Source organism: Coturnix japonica, chromosome 1 (genome assembly GCF_001577835.2).
Source record: "Coturnix japonica isolate 7356 chromosome 1, Coturnix japonica 2.1, whole genome shotgun sequence".
NCBI lineage: Eukaryota > Metazoa > Chordata > Aves > Galliformes > Phasianidae > Coturnix > Coturnix japonica.
This window is the reverse complement of record NC_029516.1, coordinates 129,688,301-129,701,861: the sequence shown is the minus strand read 5'-3', so window position 1 is coordinate 129,701,861 and position 13,561 is coordinate 129,688,301. Positions and strand designations below refer to the sequence as shown.

Here is a 13,561-nt window from a genome sequence, read left to right as displayed (position 1 = left end):
TCATTTAAAAACAGGTACTCAGCTTCTTTCATTTTGTTTCAAGAACGTATTAGAGAATTGTACTTATCAAATATAATTCAGCCTCATGTAACTATTGCTGATTTATGGCCCTGGGCTTTTTAATTATTATTATTATTTTTCTTTCTCTTCATGACGTACCCTTAATCTTCATCTTGCTTTATTGGTTAAAAATTATGCGAACTGTTTTGATAAAGGATCAGCATTTGTCATGTCATTGGTATGGAAGCTCTTTGAGTATGAATGGACTTCACCCTGGAGTAACTGATGCTTGGGCTTTCTTTTTGTTCAGTGTATTTACAATTATGAGGGAATTTAAATAACAGATCTTAATACTTTGTCATGAGATTGGTTGTTCTTACAATCCATGCACTTAGTTGCTATCTTACTAAATTTATATTAGTGTTGCATTGTGTAGGTGGTTTCCACAAGTGTGAAGGTTGATTTGATTTCTAATGATAGTTGAATTCCTGACTGCTCTTTTTTATCTTTGGAATTTTTTCCTTAAGCTTTTTTCTCAATGCCGCTCCTTCTCTGCATACTTTCTTATCCTTCCTCCAAAGCACAATGCAGTGAGCAAAGATGTGGTTTTTGAAAGTTTTGGTGGTGCATTGGAGCCATGTACAGAGCACTTTTTTGACTGCAGCGTGAGAGAACTTAAATGCTTTCACTTCTTTATTTGGTGTCATCGGTAGTTTGAAGAAGTATAGTTCAACGCAAGTAATTCTGGGGAGGAAAACAAAGCTATTCCAACAGTGGGTTCTGTTAGACTTCGAGCTATTTAATATTATTTTCTCCACATCTGTAAAAGCTTAATGCATTCTCATGTTGAATTTTATTTCAGGACCCCTACAAATCTTTTGGCTTGCCATCCATTGGTAAACTATCTCAGTATCAGGAGCCATTGCATGTGCCAAGTGTAAGTAACTGGGTTTTGATTTTCATAGGTACTGACTGTTAAGGATCTTGTTTTTATAGACAAGGGATATAAGTACTCAGTAGCTTGGTAAATTAGGATCTGTTTTTAGCATTTGGGGCGGGGGAAGGGTCACTACAATACTTACTTGTGCTACTTAAAAATGAGTTTGAAAGTGTATGGTTCCAAGCTGGTTTTCAGATGTACTCAGATTGGGTGTAACAGAAAACTGATGTATGTTGAAATATTTTATTACGTTCTGTAACTTCAAGCTTAAGTTTTTCAAATGCAGATTAGGTTAAAATAGCGAGACAGTTCAATTTTGAGTCAAATGCGGAGCCAACTCTTTGACTACCAAGAACTGAAGACATCAGTGAGAAACTGTCAGTGCTTTCTGCTTAGCATTGTAGACTTTGAAGAGAAAATTTGCTTCAGTTTGTTATATACAGATTATTACACTTTTCACGATGGTGTCTAAATATCCAGAGTAGCTGTCTAATAAACTGTGTTTTCTGATACTTGAAAAGAACAAGGGCACTGCCTTTCTGTAAAATCGAGGGACTCTGAGTAGTAAGTACATATATATGACACTATCAGTGGAATTGCAAGGCTGTACCATCTGTGAATACGATTATTCAGTCTCATTGCTTTCACGGAAAATAGTGGAAGATTACAGGAGAAATCTTAAATGTGGAGATGTTATTGGATATATGATTTATTTCGCTTCTTAAATTGTTTTTGCCCATGTACTTTCTGAGGGGACCTGACCCTTCCTGGTCTTTAAGGCTTCATGCTGTGTTCAAAGCCTGGAAGCAGAAAAAAATTGTGAAGATCTAAAAAGCATTATGTGATCTTAAAGAGGAGATGAAGGGAAAAGGTATCATTGGATGTATCTAAACTTCTTTTTTTTAAATGAAACAGAGTGTATTTAATAAGAATTTATAATGAATACTTCAGCAGTTGTTAGAAGTTTTCACCATGTTGTAATAGCTAACAGGATGTCAAACATTTTGCCCTTGCAAGTTTTTGCAATTTGCAATTTTCCAAACGTGAGACCTGTTGAAAGTACAAGTGATAATGGACAAACTATACCCCCTACGGTCTTTGTCCCACCAAATCTTTCTTCAATTAATGCTGCAGCAGGAGTTTTATGTAATAACATTTGCGCTTGTGAGCCATCCATACAAAGAAAAAACAATTAAAATGCCTTAAATGTTCTGCTTACTGCTGTTATTTGCTTGTGCGAATGTTGCATGTCAGCTAAATGGACCACAGAATAGAGAAAGTGATTGGGTGCAGGAGAGTGCACACTAAGCTTTGTCTATCATTATTGCTGGGAGCAATCAAATTGATGCCAGCAGGACAGTAGATGCGTTGACAGCTGTAATTATGTATCTCCATGGTGATCACTTTTGGCCTGTCATGGAGGCCCACAAGTCCCCTCCCTTGCAAGCATTTAATCAGATTGGGCTGTCACTTGTCAGGTAGACAGGGTGGGCTGGGAGTTGTGCTTAGGGGGAGAGGTGAATTGAAAATGAAGGGTGGGAGATGCCTGATCACTTCACGTGGTTCGTCATGGTACTGAAGAAAGAAATTTTAATTACACTGGAGGCTTCAGAGCAGTGGTTTGAGGAGCCTATATGGAGCGTCTGGGCTGTTCTTTCCATTCACTACTTCTATATTATTAAAAATAGAAGAGCTATTTTTATTTAGACACTCATGGTTTGGTATCTTAATACATGTTTCCTGCCACTGTTGAACTAATTTCTCTCCTGAGAATGTCATGCCGTGAAGAACAAAACAAATACTACCAAAAAAGTTCTTTACAAGCCCATTGTGCCACAGTGTTTTTTTTCTGCACTTCAGATTTTGGAGTTGTCAAAGGTTGGATTTAGAAATCAGCTCAGACTTGCAATGTGTTACGAGAAGTCCAGCTTAAGAGTTGTATGTTGCCAAATGCATTTTCAGTTCATTTCTTCTGTTTCTAAAGTTAGCTGTGATGGGCTGTGTGCCATATTTGCCAGTTTCTCAAGTTGGAGGAGCTGCCATGCATGGATATGTGAGGCTTTTTCTTATCTGTAGATAATACAATACTGATTCTTTTTGTCTCTTATATTCTGTTATTTTCATACAGCGCTGTACGAGGGAACATCAATATTTCATCACTGATAATGAATCTTAAGATAGGTAACCACAAAGCCTCATATAGTTACAATTGTGAGCATATGTATTTAATGCTCTTACCCAACATGGAAAAAGTGCTGCCGTACCTGAAGAGCTCGAGCATTGCTCTTTGCCAGTATGACCAGCAATCCATTCTTTTATCACTGTCAGCGGAAAGACAAAAACTGTTAGACTCACATAGTTAAGAACAGGAAGATTCTAGAAATCTATACCTGTAAGTGAGTGGAATTTGATGCGCTAATAGTTCATTGCAGGACTGACATGTAGATTGGGCTTTCCCCCCACTTAAAGGGTTTTTTTTTTCTTTCAGTTTGCTGTTGTCATAGCATAACAACACATAATGATAGTGCAACAGCAACAGAAGTGTTTGGGGTTGTAATACCAATGAGCTGTGGAGTATGAGAAGATTTTGAACTGTAGCCTTTCTTTGGTATTTTAAATGCTGAATAAAAAAAGGAAGTGTGCTAAGGTCTAAAAAGTATTGCTATTATCTATCTACTTAGGGATGCTGTAGTAAATATCTGTTGAATCGTGGTTTCTTTTTCATCCAATATTCATTGAGTTCTGTCACACCATATAGTTAATAAAATCATCTTCATTTACTGGGCTCTGCAAATTTAACCACTGCAGGGAGAGTTGAAGATGGGAAATGTATTTCTCTTTTGCTGTCATTGTTTTTAGTCACCTTGAGTTTATTGTATGCATATGAAACTCCTACAGAAGAGTCCATATTTCTTGAAATTCTACAGTATTTTTTGAAGAATTTTAAATTCCCTCTGTAATTTTTCCCTTTTCAGAATATTGTGCTTAATAAAAAATGTAGGTTGTTTAGCGGTACGTATGTTGTATGTGTACAGACACATAGGGCAGGTGGAGCCTTGTAGTCAGTACTATCAGAAGCTTTATGTTGATTTCAAGACTTGTCTAACCTGCTTTACTATGAGTGGGAATTACGCTAATTTCATTGATTCTTTTTCTCTTTGTCAGAATATGATGTTTGTATATATATGATACGATATATATATATATATACATAAGTACTTATGTGCAGGTATGTGTATATGTAAAGCACCATCAACGTGTGTTGCTTCAGAGACAAAAGACACATTATAATTCATTTATGTGTGGAGTGTGTTTTGTATGCCATAGGTTCATGTCTTATATATAATCATCATGCATTCAGAAAAGTTATGTAAGGGATGGATTTCTACTAGATCAGATATTGAGTAGTTGAATTCTTTTTGTTTGAATGTGTGCATTGAGTTTTACATATAAGCAAGCATCCTGTGAGGGTGGATGGTGTAGCAGCTACACAGAGAGTTGAGAATTAAGCTGATTATTTTTTTTCTGTAACAGTGATGTGTCTGAGCTACTTCTCATCAGTAGGTAATGTTAAATACCTGATATGGGTAGTGAGGGGCCTAGTTAAATGTAAATGAAACACATTCAGGTAAGATGCAATACAAATGCTATGGAAGTACTACTACCTTTACATATAAATAAATATGCTACAGAAACGTAAATACGAGATGAATATGTAAATCTGAACATAAACATAAAAAGATAAAAATTCATAAATATGCTTCTTTAATGAAACCTCATAAAATCCAATCAGTGTATTTTTACTGAAAAAGACGGGTACACCTGCTAGGGTATCTTTTATGTCATTTGGATAATAAAGTCATCATCATGCCCTCATGTGGATTTTGTAGACAAAAGGTTCTACATGTGGTCCCTTGATAATTGCCTAAATTAAAATATTAAAGGCCTAACAGCCGTTGCGTTGACCTTTTTCTGCCTTGCTGCAGACGGTGGAGCTGCTGTTTATTGCAAAGGTTCTTTCCCACAGGTGAAGATTTAAGTGAGATTCCAGGACCCTCTTCCCCATCCTCTTTACAATACAGTATATCAGAGCCCTGCTGTTTCGACAGCTTTGATTAGAGTCCTCCATCCTTGTGATCCCCAGAATGCATTTATTGCTCTTGAGTTATTTTGATTAGTATTTTAAAAATATTTCAGATTCCAGTGCTCAAAAGCAGCAATTTAATAAATATTTCTTCCCTAGAAATTGCTCATTTAAACAGTTTTATATGGCTAACCTCATTGCTACGGTGATGAAATCAAACTGAGAGATGAAAACAAGAATCACCATTATACTGACTAACATGTTGGCTGGTTAACAGCAATCGGCCTCTTCAAAAGGGATTTTTGAACTTGTGTTATTTTTTTTCCGTGAATATTGCAGAATCAGAGATTTAATTGGGGCTGTGTCCTTACAAAGCAAAGCCATGGAAAAAGCTGTGTAAACATTAACGCCTCGGGGGAACAGCAGCAACAGAAAACACAATGGTTTACAGTCAAGAGGGCGAGGCAGAAAAGGAAAGTGTTACAGACATGAAAACCACAGGATCGGTATTCCTATAGAGCTGATAAGCAGAGCTCCAAAGTTCCTGCTGAATGCTCCTGAGTTGTATTCCCACTGGAACCTTCAGAAGGGCTGTCGTGAAACGTGTGGAATGTGATTACGTATAGATGCAGAAAGGGTGTGATTTTAAGGGGCATCCTTCATTCCAGGTGTCAGTCGGAAGAATAATTACAACTATCTTATTACAGCGATTAAATCAGAATTGGACATGTCGTGAGTTGAAATTTAAAGTGTGTTACAGAACATAAATCTTTAAACCAAATTTCATGAGTTTACCGTGCTTTCTAAGGAGAACAAAAGAGAATTTTGACTCTCAGCTGCAGATTACATTTGTGTTTCTTTTAAAGGAGAGAATAATTTATAGGTATTTTTCCTGGCGGAGAAAAAGGCACCTTTCTTCAACTTCTCTGAAAACAAATTATTATCCTAGTTCTTCAAGGGAAAAATGTACATGATGAGCTTTGTGAATGTTGGAAGAGAGCAATAAGGTCTCCCCTCAGCTTCCTCTTCCCCAGATTAAAGAGTTAGGGTAGTGTGGATAGGTTGTATTTGGACTCAATGATCTTGAAGGTCTTTTCCAACCTGAGCAATTCTATGATTCTTTCATTCTATGAATGTTATGTTTTAAGCCTGTCAGATATATTTTATTGCATATTGAAGTGGTTTATTTATTTATTTATTTATTTTTCAATACAAAATTATTTTTGCTTTTTGTTTTCTGAAGGTACGTGTTGACAGTGGCATAGAACAAGGAAGTGATATCAGCATTTACTATGATCCTATGATCTCAAAAGTGAGTTGATTATTTTTTAATATCCTTAAGGTATGAAATACTAATTTTACACACAGATTAATAATGAAGAATATCCTAAAGGACTGGTATATCAGTATTTTAAGGATGCTGGGTGTGATGTACCATGAAGAAATACGAAAGGAATGAAGGAAAATGTGTAATAGAGGGAGATTCATGTTACTTGTAAACAAAATTTTGTTTATATATTGATGTAATAATTGTTTGCATTGCAATTTCTGGTTATTAAAAGGATTTCAAGCAGAAATCAGTGTATTCTTTTAATGTATCCCAATTTGAACCGTTATTTCAATAGTTCTGGCTTCCGAAAAGAAGCAGTATAATAAATGGTTGGAAGTGTCTCTTTGTATTAGTTCATATTCATCAGTAATTGTTGGTAAAGTTAAACTATAAACTATCTAGTCAGAGTTTAATTGTCGAATAAGTCGTAAAACTTGGTTGGGCTGTTCACTCACCTCAATTTCTGCTCTAATTTTCAATGCATCTGAAAAACAGAGAATTCATTCACACACCCAGATTTGTTTGAACTGAAAGCGATTGGCCTTCTTTCATCAAATGGATAAAGATCTTAGTTTTCTCTTGGTGTTTTAGAGAGCCTCTGAAACATAGATCCAGTAACATGCTAGAAGTGTGTTTGAGATTGCAGCAGTTTTACAGACTGTGTTCATTTTAGCTGCTTTGTAGATCCTGGAGGCAGACGTGCTATTTTTAGTTAACTTAAGTGCCTTTTGTTTTTTTTAGCTGATTACGTATGGCTCTAATAGAGCTGAGGCATTGAGAAGAATGGAGGAGGCTTTGGACAATTACGTAATTCGAGGTAACTACAGAAATTTGGGTTCCTAGTGTGATCTATTTCAATAAAACAGCTTGAAAATGTAGTAATTAGCAAATTGAGTAAAATTCCCACTTCGTAAGTGCAAATGAAAACAGGAAAAGCTTGTGTTAATTAAGCTGAGAAGACAGATCAGCGCTCTAAAGGTTTCATTTTTTTCTCCATTGTTTTTGCTTTATGAGATTAATGTTTAGAGGTAAATATTTGAATTATTTCCTCCAAGAGATTTCACAAGATGGTGGCACGTAATTTATGTATTACATGGTGAGGGGAAAAAAATGGCCACCGTGCTGCAGGAAAGTAAAAGTAGTTGCTGCTTTATAGCAGTTTAATACACAGACTACAGTAAAAATACAGTTCAGTATTTGACTGGATATATATATATCTATCTACATATATATCTATATAGATATATATCTATACATTATAGATATAGATATAGATATATATCTATACATATAGATACATATATATCTATCTACATATATATCTATATATGTATAGATATATATCTATATATATATATCTATATATATGTAGATAGATATATATATTCATATATATATATATTTCTTATTTTCAATGTAGTTGTTTATGTTTGGGTAAATAGAGATGTAGACTGATAAGTAAAATGTGTTTCATCTCTTGCTTACTGACTGCCTAGAAGCAGTAGATGCTCTTTCAGCTTTCCCAAACAGCAGGAGTGAATCAACCATGACCACTTTAGATCGTTTGAAGTTTAAAAAAGGGAAGTTGGGGTTTGTGTGGGAGGAATCTTCACATCTTCCTCTCTGTCTTATGGAAAAAAAAAAAAAAAGTGAAGCAGGAAAACTCAAAATAGAGAGAAAAATTAGTATTTTTATTCTTTCCTATTGTGGGGATAAGTAGAGAAGGGAACTGTAACGTAATAAAAATCTTCACTTTTCCTCTTAGCTGTCATGTCTGAAGGAGGGTTTTTTTTTCATTACTAGTCAGTATAGTTTGAAGAACCAGGATAGAAGGGAAGATGACTGCTAGGGTTTGCTGGTTTTGTTGCTTTTTTTTTTTTTTTTATTGCTGTACGTGTTGTTCCATGATAGGTGAATGAATTGTAACACCCTTAAATCTATCCCTAAACATCTGGAGGAGGAGCAGAAGAGCCTAGCTGGTGTAGCAGACCAGCATGTTAGTGTTTCTTTAAAACTTGGTTGGCTTTGATGCTTTCTGACGAATACTACAGATGCCATGTCAGACTCAAGAGATTTATCTGTTCAGGGGAAAATGAGCATCTCTATACCACAGTGTAGCTAGATAGGTGGTAGGATTAGACTCTAAAATAGATTGATGCTGGTGGAACTTGAGCCTTTATTCTACTGCAGTACGATCTGCTGATGTATGTTTATACTGTATCTGCAGATAGTATATTTATATGAGAGAATTCAGCTAGAATAGCGTGTTTTGTTGTTGTTGTTGTTTGTTTTGTTTGTTTTTGTTTTTAATTGAAACAGGTTTTTGACTCAAGCTCTATTGTATCAGTAGCAAATGACCCTAGATGAATTGTATTTAATGACATTGGAATTGCACGTGGAGTGCGGTCTTTCATTGTGTATTATAATATGAAATGAAACCTAATGGTTTGTTCTTGGTTATTGTACACAGATGTGTTTGGTTAGTTCTACAGATAGATACATAAATATCTAGAACGGGTATGTTGCCTTGCATCTGAAAACTATTTGCAGTCTTGATTCTTTTTAGTACCTTATTAATATACATGTATGCATTTAAATGCTCATAACTGATCTCTCACTAGTATTAATACTAGCAAAAAATTTCCTCGTGTATTAAAAAACACTGGAAGAGGTAATAAATTAACTACAGGCAGGACTGCATTTTTATTGTGTTACAAAGGATAGATTTTAATTTGCCATAAGTTTCAAAAGTTCATGAACTTTCAGAACACATTTATAATTATGATGAGCAATGATTTCCCTTTGAAAACCAACAAGATTTTTATGTAGTTTTACACAGCAGACAATTTCTTGTCAGGGTTTATTTATTAGCAGCACACATAGATATTACAGTATCTCATCTCTAGTGTGATTAGTACTTCTATACTTGTCAGCGTAGTTCACAACATTGCAGATCAGACAGACAAATACAGAATTTCAGTTGTTCAGATTTGTCTCTATTAAGTTCAAGTAAGCTTAACAAGTGATGAAGAAGAAACAATGCTCTCTATTTACATTGACAAAGAAACCCTGTATAAATAATTTAAACCATTTTTAGTGACCTTATTTTTAGCTTTAAATTGTTACGTAACATAATATTACACTGTGTTGCTCTTTTGGGAACATGTCTCTCATGAAGGCCGTATGAGTAGTTGCTATTAGTAATTAAATATACCGATACTTTTAATGTGGTTTTTAGTTGGTTTTATATTTGAATATTGAGCCCATATGCAACTATTCAAAGATCTACGTAGTTTTTTTCTGAATAGTGTGCTTCATATTTGGACTCCCAAGAATTGTAGCATCTCTGTAAACAAAAATGTTTGCTTGCTCACCTATGGTGGCAATGGGATGGGGTGACTGGATAGCAGGTCGAGGACCATCTAATGGATAGCTTAGGGATCGCTAATGGAAGATGGAGTCTTTCCCATCACTTCTGTGTCACTGGTTCAAGGCAGGCAAAAGTTGGTAAGGAGTTTTAGTCACTAATATTTTGATGGTTGCTTGCTGACCTGTGTGAAATCAGTGGTCTTTATTGAGTTCTTAGAAGACAAATGTCCTCTTGGAACAAATGCCAACATATAATGTCATTCATGGTGGTCTCAGTAGAGAATCCAGAGACTGAAGCAGCACAGTGACTCTCCTGGAGGTGACTCATCCAGGGTACCTGGAGGCATGCTCATAGCAAAGTCCTTGCACTTCACAGTACTCCTTGTGTACTGTCTGTATGAACACACATTCAGCTTCCACTGCTGTGACTTTAGGATATTCAAGAATTATCCCATTGGTTATTGCTCCATTCTACTTGCAGGGAACAAATCTGTTCATCAGCAGATGTTACCAATGTACCTAACTTGAGGTATATTCAATGTCGTCATAGGGAAGCGATCAACATGTTCCTTTGTAATATCTATATTGTTATTTATGGGATCAGATGAAGTATAATTTCATTTGAGGAGTGCATTGGATTAAATGATCTCCTGAGGTCCATTAACATCTAAATTATTCTGATATGAACTTAGTCTTCCACTGAGATCTGATTTAAATTGGACATCTCAACAAAGATTTCTGAAAGTAGAACTTATTAGCTTGCTAGAGATTTGATTGAGCCAAATGATGCTTAAATCCTGTATGCAACCTGTATTTTTTTTATATATTCCCCAATGATCCAAGTGTGAAACAGTAAAATCAATTTAATAGTCTTTGTGAAAAGTTGGATTTTATCTGTTGAGGTCTTGTTTGCTGAGGGGAGAGAGGAATGTAGTTGACTACTTGAGAAAAAGAAGAGGAAAAAGAATAAGAAGCAAATGTGATATGGAGGAGCAGAAATAAGGAAGGCACAAACCATGGGCTTCTTCCAGCATAGACTAAAAGAGCAAGTACTTAAAACTGGAAAGTGATAAATAACTGTGGTGAGTGTTTGAGGGAAATGGGAATATGGAATTGAAGTCTGTGATATGAACTGAGACCTGAGAGGACAGTGACAGCAGAAACAGTGTGATTTTTTCCAGCTGTAAACATACTAATTGGGAGGAAAAAACAAACAAAACTCTGCTGGTGTTACTTAGTGAAGACCTTCTGGAGAAAACAAATTGAGACACTTGACTATTTTATCATGTAATTCAAAGAAAATAATTTTCCGGTACAGAGGTTTTTCACAATAAAACTTTAATTAAATCCAAAAATCTGTTTATCAAGAATTACTGAATACCTTTTATATATTAAGTTAAAAGGTGTTTCTTGATGGCAGCGATGTAAATCAAATAGTATTTTGTATTCTAATTTACTCAGGTGTGCTAGAGAGCTCACTGGTGTTGTGAAAAAAATCTCTGTATGTAAAGCAGTTTTCCTGCAGAGTGCTTATTCTCAAATAAGAAGAGGTCTCATTCTGCTGTCTGTGCTCTACAAAAGTGCTGCAAAGGATTCTGCAATGGAACTGTGTATTTTCCCCTTTGGGTAGCAGCAGTAATGAGATTTGGGAGCTCCGCAATCCTTGCTGGGTTCCCTGACCCTTTGCAGCAGAGATCATTTGGCTCCCAAGTGGGTGTCGCTGTGGAAACTGAAACTGGGGAAGCAACTAGCAGATGGCAGTTCCAAAGGGCTGGAAGTGACCATTAGTCACGTCATTTTACAATACAGATTCTGGTGTGAAGGAAGATTTTTCTCCTAGTTCTCCTGTCCTATTTCTCTTAAACCTGTTGCAAAGCTTTATGGCTTGTAGTTTAGTAAAGTTCATTGACTACTGAGCTTTATTCCTTTTTTCTTTTGTGAGATTGTCTGTGGAAGTGAAAAGCTACAGGAAAAACTGTGCCTAATTGAGGAGACAAGTATTGCTACTTCTCGTTAGTACTGTTACTTCTAATTAATCCCTTTAAAGATAATACTGTCCTGGTGACCTATTCCTTTTCTTCAGAGTGAAAAAGTGGCTGGTGAGAGGGTGATGGCAAGGTGACCATCCTCTTCCTTTCACTTATTCACAAAGCCTTCCAGTTTTTCTACTGATTGAAACATTCATACATTCTTACTAACACCATAAATTGTGGGCTGCTTAATCTTATTAAGGTTCTCAAAAGTCTATAAAATACAAAATTTATCTTCCATTTGAACTAATGATTTTTACAGTAGGATATTACCATATATACTACCTGCTTTTTTCTTCTTTCCCCCCCTTCATTCTGATCTATGCATTTTGTGACCTCAGGACATCATTACTGCGAAGAATTAATATTTTACTTGAAATACATGTTTGGTTCCAAGGGTCAGCTGTGTAATGATCCTATAAAAGAATTTGATGTGGATGTTCATGTATCAAAACTTAAAGATTAAAAAACATAAAATGGAATGGAAGAAACTGTAGAAGCTTTTGTGTTTGCTTTTGGGTTTTGTCTGCCTGTAGCCTGTTCTGAAATGAATCAAACACAGTTAGGCAGTTGAATACTGAAGGGTATAAGGACTATTATGGCAACTTTTGGAATTGCTGGTGATCATGAACCTTGAAAAGTGTGCAGTGTTTGCACAGTCTGTGCATCTCACTGATAATGCTCTTGTTTTAAAGAGGAAAGTAACTTAAGCTTATTAGAACGCAGCACAGAGCTTGGTTAATACCTTGTTATTTTTGATTAAAGAAATGGACAGGGATGCCGTCTAAACTTCCTACCATTTATACTCATGCAGCATTTAAAATGATTGGTGACAATTTGGCTTTGCTGTTTTTTTAAGGTAAACATCCAGTGCATCTCTCTGTACGTTGTTTTTGCAATCCATAGGTATGCGGATAAAGCTCTTATTTTCTCAGCACAATTCGAAGCTATCAGCAAGTTAAGTATATTCAGCTGTTTATCTGCAGAGGCATGTAGGACTCCAATTAAGTTTACACAGATAAATGCAGACTTGTGTTTGCACATGTCAAGAAGACAGAAGCTTAGTACAGTAAAAAGGCTAATCAACACTGAATATGTTTAGTGTCAGTAAATATTTACAGTGAAAACACGGCTTCTGGTTTTGTGACTTGAGTGTTCCAGGTTTCCTCAGATGTCGTCCTGTTCATAAACCTGCTAAGAAACTTCTGTTTTCTGTAAAATTAATTTCTTAGTCTCTTTACTTAGAACTCGGGTAGGAGCTAGGCAGCCGTTTGTAAGTTAATAAAAAAAAAGGTATGTTTACCAAGAGTCTGAGGTAGTTTTGGTCCAGAGAATGTACAAAGAGAGGCATGATAAAAGAGACAGACAGTACGTAGAGCAATTTCTTCCAAATATTATTATTTTTTTAATGAGATTTTCTTCAAAGCAGTGTTTGCTAATCAGACCTCTTGAAAGATGTGGTTATTTAGTATGCTCATGTGTTCATTAGGAATTGAGCTACAGAAGTGTTTGAACCTAAGGATTACATAAATGTTCTATACAAGAGTTAAAAATATTTACATTTCTTATTGCATGACATCTCCAGAAGTTAAATATTAATAATCTCTCTTTTACAAAAGCGTTCTGGAAAATGGTGCGTCAAAGTCGAAATCCATGAAGTAGATCTTAAATTGAGCTTCTGCTGATGTAATGTGGTATGAAGAACACAGATGAGTGAAAGAAAAAAAAAAATGTAAGAAACAGTGATTATTATTTTTTATAATATTTTGACTGGGAGAAAAGAAGAATGCAGCTACAACTTCAGTTCT

At 35.6% G+C, this 13,561-nt stretch overlaps 1 protein-coding gene across 3 annotated transcripts in view; it reads left to right on the top strand.

The window, feature by feature from the left end:
• PCCA (propionyl-CoA carboxylase subunit alpha) overlaps nucleotides 1–13,561 on the top strand; it is a 251,157-nt gene that overhangs the window by 109,375 nt on the left and 128,221 nt on the right. For all 3 annotated transcript variants that reach the window (XM_015851501.1, XM_032442017.1, XM_032442016.1), the window contains exons 14-16: nucleotides 863–937; nucleotides 6,268–6,336; nucleotides 7,096–7,171. In XM_015851501.1, the coding sequence (XP_015706987.1) occupies nucleotides 863–937; nucleotides 6,268–6,336; nucleotides 7,096–7,171 (220 nt within the window). The remainder of the gene's footprint in view (nucleotides 1–862; nucleotides 938–6,267; nucleotides 6,337–7,095; nucleotides 7,172–13,561) is intronic.